This window comes from Cebus imitator, unplaced genomic scaffold, assembly GCF_001604975.1.
Source record: "Cebus imitator isolate Cc_AM_T3 unplaced genomic scaffold, Cebus_imitator-1.0 Scaffold3, whole genome shotgun sequence".
Lineage (NCBI taxonomy): Eukaryota > Metazoa > Chordata > Mammalia > Primates > Cebidae > Cebus > Cebus imitator.
The window spans coordinates 11,060,344-11,072,522 of record NW_016107318.1 but is presented as its reverse complement, the minus strand read 5'-3'; the positions used below and the strand labels follow the sequence as shown (position 1 = coordinate 11,072,522).

Here is a 12,179-nt window from a genome sequence, read left to right as displayed (position 1 = left end):
TCCCTTAGCTGCATCACTCCTTTGTCGTCAGAAGCTTAGAAATAACAATGAAGTGGATTCCTGAGTTATTAAATGACACAAAATTAGAATTGAGACTTAGGAACTTTTAGTTCCATGCTAAACCCACAGGCACACAACATTTCTAAAATGTTAATCATATATTTGGCATAAATATTTTCATCAAGATTCCCTCCTGCCTTCATTTGCTTTTATATCTTATTAAGTTCATATTCTATTAATTGAATTATTGCTCTCAATATGTTGACTTGTCACCATCATAAACTTATACTGATTTTTCAAACTCATATTGTAAAATCAAGCTATCATGAAATGTAAAGATGTTCACTTTGGTTAAGATGCACATAAAGGTTTGAAGTTGGAGAAAACTCCTGGAACACGGGTCTTTCTTTTCTTCATTTTTCCCTCCAATCATCATCTGTGAAATTTTTCCCAACTTCTTAAATGCATATTCAAAATCCCATCCAAGAAGCCAATCGAATATTCAAAGGCACAGATTATAATAATAAATATCCATCTCCGTGGGTATTACTGAGAAAACAATCATTAAAATAAAAAGATAAAAATGAAGAAATAATAAAATCAGAATATATAATTCTCCTTCTCATGTGGGAAGAAATACACAAATTCAGGGAAGCAGGAATTGCAATAAAATGTCCAACTCCGTTCTTTCATTATCTGTTAGAATAGAGAGAGAAATATGCAATAAGAACAGATGGGGATAATGCTTTTTAATTTTGTGTACCGTGTGAGGAATAAAATATAAGTAAAAAATTTGTTTGCATTAAACACTTAAAACATTCTCATTTGAAGTAGTTACATGGTGTTTTATTTTAAAAAGGAAACAATTGTGGGCACAATAAATGGTCACATAATCTTGTTGTAAAAACAAGTTCCAATTAATACATAATGCTAGCCTAAAAAGAAATAAGGAAGAATACAAGCTGAAATAGCCAGGAAATAGAACTTTTTCCTGCCAGAACAAGTATTCTGTTCATTTTTTAAAAGACAGTACAACAGTGCCAGATAGGGTGAAGCACATTTTATCACACAAGGTTGATGAAATTTTAAATCTCTACAATTATTTTAGCAAACACTGACTACAGGTATCTTTAAAGAACATTTAATATTACATATAATTTATTCCTTAAAGTCTTCTTTTGGTAAAAATATATATAAACAGTTTTTAAAACCTCTGTATTTCAGTACTTAGGTAATGATACAGTAATATTTTCATTGGTGTGCCAAATTTGACCACAGATTCTGGATAAGTAAACTACAGTGTATTATTTAGATAACCTATTACATAAATATTATAATGGCTTTACAAAGTTTTAAAAATAATTTGCAAATCGTCTGAGAAATGCTTATTTTATGCCAAATAAAATGAGAACAAGATTTTAAAATGTATGTCATAATATTAACATAAGTGTATAAAACAAAATAAAAAACTGTAGGAAAAAAGAATAGAAAAACATACACTAACATGATACTGAATTTTTGCTGACCAGTTAAAGTTTAGTAAACTGCTTTTCTTTCTAATTTTCATCATTTTTCAAAGTTTCTATAGAGAACAGAGCTTATTTTTATAACTGAGCAAAAGTGTAACAAGATTTACTTTAAAAAATTAAAAACAGAGTTAGAATGAACCTATCAAAAAAGAGATGGAAATAAGGTATCTCTCTTTGTTTCCCTTCATTTGCTTTCTAGGGGAATTTGTATTAACACCAAGACAGTACCCAGTGTGCACATATGTGTGTGTGTGTTTGTGTGTGTGTGTGTGTTTGTTATATTATATATATGTATATATATGGAAAGATATAGGATTATGAGTTGAGCAAAAATTGTATTGATCTCATGATTTTAAAGCTATTTTCCAGAATCAACCAGCTTGTTTTTATCCTATAAGTGGCGCATTACATCTCTATTGGAAAAACACACTCAGCTCTTCCTCTGAAAAGCAGATTATCCCCCAGCTCCCTCAACCATGGGAGGATGAACGTCTAAAGAAACTGAGCTGCTTAAATGTTTAGATCCATTATAACAACTTCTACAGGGCAGAGGAGTTACCGTACCTGGTCTTATCCGGAGAATAAAATAAAATTAGCATGCTTTTTCACATTTGATAAGTCAAGTGTGCTACCTCTGCAAAAATAAGCCTTTTCACATTCTTTCTTAAAAAGAAAAAGAAATCACACACTGCTGTAATACCCAGCAGACTTTCCACTCAATTAGCCACTAACAGAAATATTAAAAAGAGGTGTTTGAGGGAGGAAACTAAAGCTCAAAATTCGATATGGCCAATCATACATCACATTTGGCATTATGTTCTGCCTTTTAGAGTATTCATTCATTGAAGTACGTGTTTTATTCAAAATAGATCTAATCAAAAGTGCAACTAAGAGTGTGCTAGCCAAATGAGTAATGAACATGCTGGATTCTGATACCTAATTAAAATAGGAGTAGCTTAGCCTTAACATACTCCTGGACACTGTCCTTACTATGAAAAATTCAGTGACTTACAGATTCTTTCATGGCAAGAGACTTTATTAGTCACAATATCAGATTTTCAAAAATTCCTTGGTTGGAGGAAACTTAAGCAAAGTTTTAAAAACGACAATTCCTCTAAGGAATCTAGTACTCTTAATCAGATGTGTATGCTTAATTCGCATTTTAATTCTCAGAGATACTCTGCCTTTATAGCACGAACTCAGATTAGAACAGAGAGATAGGGGGAGGCTATGCTGTAAATCCCAGCAGTTTCTAAATCTCACCTTTCCAAATGGTCACTCCACATCAGGGTTGAGGAACACTGGCAGGGTAAGGAGGTGGAGCTGGATGCATAGTTGTCTGTGTGGTACCTGATCTGTGAACAGACAGAGGGTTTCACAGGACACTTCCTTGAGTATTTTGGAAGAAAAGCAAAACCAAAACCTGCATATCAAAGTCACATTGGCTACTGATCAATAGGATGTTTTAGATATTATCTTCCCAAGACCGTCTCTTTTCTGCTTTCATGCTTTGACTCACACTTATTTCCTCCTACACTTACACACCAAATATCACTTGCAGGCAGAGACCACGTCTGCTATGACTAGGGAAGTTATCACAGGACTTGTTAAATGCTAAATAAAAACTCATTGACTTCAAGTGATTGGTGAAGGGAGATCTAATGCAGTCACCCTCCAGCTTACTATTTTTCATGATTTCCCATTGCTCTGGGATAAAGACTAGAATTCTTAACGTGACTTCAAAGGCTGTTTTATCTGGCCTCAGGATACAACTTCAGCCTCTTTTCAAACTTGTGGCCCTTTTGGTCTTATGTGCTCAGGCTACACCAGCCATCTTTGAGCATTATAAACAGTGTCATCCTCCTTTATATCTCACGGCCTGTCACTTTCTTCTGCCTGGAGTGTGCTTCCATTTCTTCATCACCTGGCTAACCTCTACTCATCTGATGGATCTCAACTTAGAGAATCACTTCCTTGGAGAGCATCCTGTTGACTTCGGCTGGTTCCCTACTATATGACATCTACTATTTTTCCTTTCAGGAACTCCTGTTGTTTGAAACTTATAGTTACGTGTGTGATTATTTATTGAATAATTGTCATTTTATCTAAGCTATAAACTTCATGAGAGCAGGAACCCTACCTGGTTTTGCTTGACACTGAGTCTCCGGCAGCTACCACAGTGCCTGGCACATAAATCACAGTGGATAAGCACTTGTGGCATGAGGGGACAATGCTGCCCCACCAGTCCTGAGGCCCATCCCTCAACAGCATTCTCCACATTATGGCCTAAATTCATTGGATGTCACAGTCGAAAAACGATTTGCTTTTTTATACATTTCTCAGTAATAGTCTTATAAGAAAAAGACAGGATAAAATGAATTCTATTTTATCTTCAGCCTTTTTAAATTAGTTTCCTAAGGTTTTTTTTCTCAAAAATGTAATTCAGATTATCTTAAACAGCGTGGCCATCTTAAGTGGCATGGCATCATATAAATTGTCCAGACAGACATACAGTTTTCCAATCCTTAACTGTGTTAAGCAAATGGGTGATTTCTGTTTTAGGTAGGCAGTGCTGTGTGAAAAGTCATAAAATGCCATGTCTTCTTTGCAGCAAAAATTACACTTTGACCAATACCTATTTCAGAGCAAACAGAAAAAGTTTAGTGGCAATTTGCACAGAAACTTTATGGTTCTGGAAGACTGGTCAGACTTGGAGGAGAAAGGAAAACAAGTTTTTTTTTTTTTTTTTTTTTTTTGATCGGCAAGGCTTTCAAAGCCCCCTTTATACTCCTATGTGAGGATTCTCTGTATGTTGAAGAATGATCTGGTTAGGATAAGTTCTCACCTTAGCTGACCACTAGGCTTCTCTTCTTGCTATCATGTTGCTTGGTTCCTATTTAAAGGCCTGCCTTCACAAAGGAAATGCCCTTGGGCTTGCATTATTTGTCAGCTAAACTTTAGAAGCAGATTACAGCTGTAGGAATTTCGATATCACATAACTGTATAATGTCAAATAGCAGAAGATATAAAAAAAAAAAAAAACTAAAAGAATGAGTCACTGCAAGGTAGTTTGTGAAGAGCCGGGAGTTCTGGAGCATGTATTTTCCTAATGGCATTGTTTGTGGAGCACAGAGGATTTTTAGGGTTGTGAAACTAATCTACAATTCCATAATAGTAGACACATCATTATACATTTTTCCAAACCCATAGAATGTACAACAGCAAGGATGAACCCTAATGTAAAGTATGGATTTTGGGTAATAATGCTGTCATTATAGATTCATAAATTGCAACAAATATACCACTCTGGCCAGGGACATTGATGATGGAGGAGGCTATGCTTACGTGGGGACAGAAGTTCTGTGAAAGATCTCTATACTTCTCACTTCTGCTGTGGACTGCTCTAAAAAATAAATTATATTTTAAAAAATTGTTGTGTATTAAAGATTATATATGATTTGATCTACTAATAGCCTTGTTACTAATGTTTTTGACCCAAGTTTTCCTTCTCTCTAACATATCCTTCATATTGTTTCCAAGGCAAATCTTGGCAAATCATAAATATCTTTGAAAGTTTCCCATTTCTAAAAGATAAAGACTGCCATATGTCAGGTGATGTCAAGCCCCTTTGCCTTTAATTTCATTTAATGCTTAAACCCTTTAATACATTGCTCTTCAACCACACCAAATATGGCCTGTCTTAAAAGCATAAGGATGAGCAGGTACTAATGGGCCTCTCTTAGACATACCAGCGCTTGTAGCCACAAATCTTCATTCATGCAGCCTAGGATCTTCCTGCCTGAAATCTTGTTCTCGTTTCAACTAAACTCGCAGCTCTGCTGTGTCCTTCCCAAATTGCCAAACATATAATATACCAATCTGCCAGCAAAGTTGATCCTCCCTCTGGATGTGAGGGCCCAAGGATTTCATTTAAAACAGCTTTGTTTACTAAGCAGGATATTTTAAAATAATTCAGTTAAGGTGGTGCAGACTGTTTATTTGTGTATTTGGCAGGAGGGTCGGTGTTGATCTTCCAATCTGAATTTAACTCTTGGGCCAAATTGTTTTCCTATGGCAATACTGAAAGATGATTGATGTGTGCATGGGCACTCCACAAACCCCAAATGGACACTCTACAAACACAGCTCATTTGTCTGGCCTGCTGCTATGGCTCGTTTGTGGACCCTGTGACCGGTTATGGTTCAGCTGAGGATGCCTGACGCCTGTATTCACAGAGCCATGCTGCTTCTGTGGGCTGAACACTATGCTAGTTTGCCTGCGAGATTCCTTCCAGAACGACCCAGAGGTACCACATGGTTATAGCGTCTTTCCATCATGTCATTAATAGTTCTTTCTGCTCACCCACACCAGCTCACTAATTTATCCCTATCCACTGCTTGATCCTAAGTATCTGAGGGCTATGATGGTCTGTGCTGTCACGTCCAGATTTTCAATGCCAGATTTGTAACATTGCATAAAGCTAGCTAGATTTTGCAAGAACTAGGAGGAAACTCTCCCAGAATTCCCTCTCTTCGCCTCTGATTACCTGTGTCCTTGTTACAGGTCATTCCACTCCCATAGCTATCCCCTCCCTCTTTGAACTTCCTGACCACTGGCTCCTTTCCATCCACTTTCAAATAGATGGAGATTTCCCTTGTCTTGAGAACCAAAATACACACAAACACCTGTGCTTGACTGTTTGTCTCTACTCCTTCCTACGAGTGCAGTCCGATGTTTTGCCTTCCTTTAACACCAGTTTCTTTAAGTGACAGTCTCTGTTGCTCCTAATTCTTCTCATTTTAACTCCCTCCTAAACAACTGAACAGAATTAGAAGTTCCTCTGCCTTTGTCAGGCGCTGCTCAAACACTTTACAAATAATAATTCATTTAATTCTTTGTCATTGGTACTCTCATCCTCTTCAATAAAATGAAATTTATCTTTAATAAAATGAAATGAGATATGTGGAAACTGACACATAGATAGGTGAAGTAACTTGCCTAGGGTCACCTCCAGGTCACCTCCAGTTTAAATTTACCAATTTAAACTGGCAGAGTTTAAATTCAAATGCCAGCAGTCTAGTTCCAAAACACATGTCCTAACCACACTCTACTGCCTCAGTCCCTCCAAATTCTATAATTGGTTTCAATTCCTGTGCTAACAAAACTAGTCCCTCACTTTTGGTGTATGCTTTCATCTTTGGTATTATAGTACTCAGGCTAGATATACCTGTACTGCATATTAAGTTCTAGTCTTTACAAACCTCCCATCTCCCACTCCGCCACATTTATTCAAGTATAATGAAACTTCGTTAAACAGGAATGAACACATTATTCTGATAAAGGCAGATCTAAATTTTATATTGTTCATGACATAAAATGGGGTTGGTTAATTGGTCAGATTAATAAGTAAAACATATAAGGTAGTACGAGCAGCATTTGACCTACTCAAGGGGGAAAAATATAGATAACTTTAGAAATACAAATCCAGGCTTCTGATATCAAAGGAATCTTTCCGGGTCCAGATAATAATAGGTATAATGCACTTCTTGATTCCTGCCTTGCAGGAGTGTGTGCTCTAGCTGGGAAGCAGTTGAAATAACAAGAAATAATAGAAAGTGGCATATAATCACACTCCGGAGCATAGTATGGTGATGTTTCCCATCATCTACTTTGTTAGAATTGACAGGGTGTATTCTGAGCACTGGCAAGTTCTTCTCAGGCATCATGCCAGCTGCCACCAAGAGGGTGGTGATCCCTGTGGGAGTAAACAAAACTGTACATTTTAAAGCTAAAATGAGCCTTGGAGATGATGTAATCCAATTCTCTTATTTACAGATGAGGATATGAAGCCACATTTTTTTTTTTTATAGCCACAAAGCTAGCTTGCAGCCAAATCCTATCTGGAATCTAGCTTCCTCTTCCTGCTCTATCACTAGGCCCAGTAATAGATTTGTAGATTTAATCCACTCATAAATACCCTAGAACATACCTTATTCAGCAAATGCTTGTTTATTAACAAAAAATAAAGGTGTGGATAACTAAGCAGGGTTAAAAAACTAAAACATGTGACCTGGCCAATTATACTACTCAGTGAGCCCCACAAGAGCAGAGATTTTCACGTTTCTGTTTGCTGATGGACCCTCAGTGACTAAACCAGAGTCAGCCACATCGTGGTATATTTACTATGCGGTGTCTGAATGGACAATTTCTTCTACATGTTTTTATATACAATGTCTATCAGTGAGTAGATATTTCTATTTTATAGGTGAGAGATAAAATAAAGCTGAGTGAAGTTGACTTGCTCAAATCTAGACCTGGAACCAGAACTAGAAACCAGGCTTTTGGTGCCTAATTCATGATTTAGCTGTAAAAAGATTGCTTTCATAAAAAAATCAATTAGCTATTCTGCACAGGGAATAAAGATAGATTTGTGACTTCAGCAGAATTCTGAGGAAATGGGTACAGCTGGTACATTATCTCCTGTCATTATTTATTTGCTGGTCTTTTGGGTGTGAGCCATCATTTCTAGTCTGGGGCCTGCTATATCACACCAGCAACAAAAATAAACGGTTTCCCCTTCTTACTTTCCAAAGTTTCCTTCCTTTCTTATCTTTCCTCTCAGAATTCAAACCGCCTGGAGAAACGAAGTGGGTAGGCCAGGAACTCTCCTTCCAATGATCATTCTCATACCCCTCATGAGACTCAGAGCAACTCAAACTATGTTAAATGCTCTAATGCTTTACAATCTTCTCAATTTAACTTCATCTTTTGGGGTTTTTACAGCCTCACTATCCAAAGAGATTATACTGTTGCTAGGCTTTGTGACTTCTAAGTACTGCCTTCCGAATCTTCATCGTTTAAGGGGGTTCTGTGTTTTTCTCTTTCTAAAACATGAAAATGTGTTCTAAAGATAATAGACCTTAAATGCAATTATACTGATCTCCTCACGACAGTAAAGCCTGTAGAAGCCTTAAGAATTCAGAGAAAGGGGAAATACGAAAGTAATTGAGGAGAGTTGAGGTTTCATAAGGAAGTCTGGGGCATGAAAAGAAGAACTGGAAGGGAGGAGGGGGAAGGCTTTAACAAAGACAGGACTGAATGAGGAAGAGTGGAAGCCAGCAAGCAAGTATAGTGGGTTATTACGGATGTTTCACATTTGGACCAAGATTGGATAGGGGTGGACAGCAACTGGAGAAATGGAAGTGTTACCATGTTCAAATAAGTGGAGACTTTGACACAGTTTAGGGAGATTGATAACCAAAAGCCTAAGGCAGGAAGAAGGGTAAACTCTAGAACATACTGCCCAGCTAGAATCCTGGTTCCATCAGTTATTAGCCACGTGACCTTGGGCAAGTTACTGCAACTTGCTGGGCCTCAGTTTCCTTCTTGGTAAAATGGGAATAAAGGTTGTGACTACCCCTATAAGATTATTGGTGAGGTTAAAAGGGTTAATGCTGGCTCCCCATTATGTCTATAATCCCAGTGCTTTGGGAGACCGAAGCAGGAGGATTCCTGGAGCCCAAGAATTTGAGGCTGCAATGAGTCATGATTATACCAATGTACTCCAGCCTGGGTGTCAGATCAAGACCCTGACTCTTAAATTTTTTAGAAAGGGGTTAATGTATATCAAGCACTTAGAACAGCATCTGACACAATGACACAAACTAAGCACTCAGAAAATATTAGCTATTCTTATTTCAGCTATAATGGACAGGCCATTGATTATGCTAGCCTCACCTATAGGTTCTTGTAAGGGAAATTTCTTGCCCCACAACTTCTGATGGGACAACTACAGGTCACCTATTTTGTGCAAAGGTTCTGTATGTCCTAGGCATACCTAATTGGACAAGGTATGCAAGTCCAAGCCACAGATTAACCGCTGATCTATGACTTTGTCAGTCAAGGAGCAATGACCTTATAAGGAAGAGACTTCCTTTCTTGAAAATGTCAAGAAAATGAGGAAGATTAGTATCAGGAACACGAGGAAGAAGATAATTAAGCTAAGAAATTATACTGACAATACAGAGAAAGAATAGGCAACCATCAATAGAAACACAATTATGACAAGTAGAAAATAGTTGGGTCCAGTAATGATGGACAACAGGCAAGAAATTCCATTTATTCCAGTTGTTGATTTTTGGGATCTTAATCAACTCTCCAACTCCAGCCTACACACTCCAAGCCATAATGTTGTTTTCCTTTTCTTCTTTTTTTTTTTTGAGACGGTCTCTCTCTGTCACCCAGGCTGGAGTGCAGTGGCACAATCACAGCGCACTACAATGTAGACATCCTGGGCTCAAGCAATCCTCCCTCAGTCTTCCAAGTAGCTGGGACTACAGGCATGCACCACCACACCCTGCTAATGTCTTCATCTTTTTATAGAGATAGGGTCTCACTATGTTGCTTGGGCTGGTCTCTAACTCCTGAGCTCAAGTGATCCTCATACCTCAACCTCCCAAAGTGTTGGGATTATAGGCGTGAGCCACTGTGCTCCTCCCATAATGCTGTTGCTGTTATAATAAACCTCCTCTTGCTTAAGCTAACATAAGTGGTGATCTGTTTCCTATGTCCCAAAGAACCTAAATAACCAACCAATGCAAAGATGAGTTCAGGTATCTGATCTTTGCTTTAGTAATCCCTGGTACCCATCAATCAATTGACTCTTGGCCCTCCAGTGCACCCTCCACACTGACCCCACAGTTATCCTTATTCAGAATGGGGTCCCATTCTTTGTGACATACTCTATGTGACATAATTTTCTTCCAAGGGCAAGTTTAAATTCCACTTTCTCCATGACTACCTGTGGACTATACGGGACAGAAGTGGATCCGGGCTTTGAAGAATATAAAACTTTCTTTAATAAAATGAACATAAAACTAGGTCCACGGTCTAGGTAAAGGCCTGTGCAAGTGAGAGACTTTGAAGCTTCAGCTTCATTCGCTTTGCTGTACATCTACATCTGATACCAGGTCAAGAGGGACTTTTTCTCCATGAAATTATTCTACCAGGTATATTTACAATAGTGTGTATAATCACACAGACCTGCTATATAAATAAGCTCAGTCTTACACCTGCTGTCTCCCACTTTGGGAACATCGTTTGTGTTTGGACTGCAGTATTCTAATCCCCTGGGCTGTTGGGAAGAAATTCCTCATGTCTGACAGATCTACTTTCAGATTTGGGAGGGAAAACTTTGATCAGTACATGACACCGCTCCTGCTCATGCAGCATCCAGCATCTGCCACCTAATGTTGGTAGCTAAGCCATTCTCCACACAATTGTTTCTAAAGAAAACCTGCTCATTACACACATACATACACAGACATCCCTACATATTTGCTTGGTAAAATTGCTTATTTTTCTGTTGCCCTTAAAATAAAGACCAATATCTATTTCATCAGCCACAAGTCCCCTGTCCACCTCTCCACCATCATTCCTCTCTCCCGCTCCATATTAGCAGAGCTAAAAAATTTACTGTCCGTTCCCACAAACATCTATGGAAGGGAGCAGTTAATAAACATTAGGAGTAGTTATCTATGCTTTTAAATTCCACTGTTTTTCACTTCCTCCTTCCTCATTCACCCTTGGGTCAGTTGAAGGTCTGAATAAAGACTCATAAAGAGATGATACGTTGTTAATTGGCTTAAATTAATCATTGCACAGTGTAAACATATATCAAAATATCACATCATACTCTATACAGAACATACAGTGATTATTTGTCAATTAAAAATAAAATAAATCACAAATTTCTAAAAAGAGGCTAAGCAAATAAGTTAGTAAGGAGCTTTATGAGGGTGAAGCTTTGAAGAATAAAAAAGAGGATTCCCAGACAGATTAAGAGCACAGTAGAGAGAGGACAGCCACCTGGAGATACGGATCAGAGAGAGCCTGAAGGGACCTGTGGAAATGCAAAGCCATAGTCCAGAGAGAGACCTGTCAGGTGACGGCCAGAACCTAGTGACTCCCTAGAATCATCAGAGTGATCAAGACGGACTGCATTTCATGAATTCACCCACAATGTAGTGTTTGAGTTTTTTTAATTGACCTCAAAAAAAAAAAAAAAAAAAAAGAACTCTCATTACACACATACATACACAGACATGGCTAGAATTGGAAATATTTGGAAACATCCAGAGTCACCTATTGAATATCAGTACCACTTGATTATCAGTTCCATGCCTCAAGTCTATCTTGCTGCTGCTCTATGCCCACATATCACAGTGCCTATCCCGTAGTCTGAACTCATTAAATATTCGGCGAATGAGTGTATAATCTTTTCAACAAGACTCAAGCTCTCTGAAATCGGAGACTGTGTCATAAATATTATGTAACTCCCAAGAACCCACTGCAATGCCTGACACAGAGTGACACTAGTTATGATTTGCTGACTGATTTAGGACGCACTATATATGTCGAAGGGAGTTTTTTTTTTTTTCTTGAGGCCTGGTGATAACCAAGCACACCTGGTCAGATTCACATCCTGCCTTATCTCGTATGTGCTCCACAGCTCTGTAAAGGTAAAACAAGCAAAAGGAAGAACAATTATTGGTATCAAAAATACAGTAATCTAGAGACCAATCCTTCTCTGAACTCTTTGCTACTTCCTGATTCACTGAATTTGATTGGTTTGTTCCACAAGTGGAGCCT

General features: G+C 38.0%; 1 protein-coding gene across 2 annotated transcripts in view; it reads right to left on the bottom strand.

The window, feature by feature from the left end:
• PTGER3 (prostaglandin E receptor 3) overlaps positions 1-12,179 on the bottom strand; it is a 199,847-nt gene that overhangs the window by 117,400 nt on the left and 70,268 nt on the right. The window contains exons 3-4 of one of the 2 annotated variants that reach the window (XM_017531864.2): positions 2,793-2,884; positions 7-696 (exon numbers count right to left, since the gene is read on the bottom strand). The exons of the other annotated variant lie outside the window; for it this stretch is intronic. Of the exons in view, the coding sequence (XP_017387353.1) occupies positions 693-696; positions 2,793-2,884 (96 nt within the window). The 3' untranslated portion in view covers positions 7-692. Of the gene's footprint in view, positions 1-6; positions 697-2,792; positions 2,885-12,179 lie in introns of those variants that run through there. 2 annotated transcript variants of the gene reach the window in all.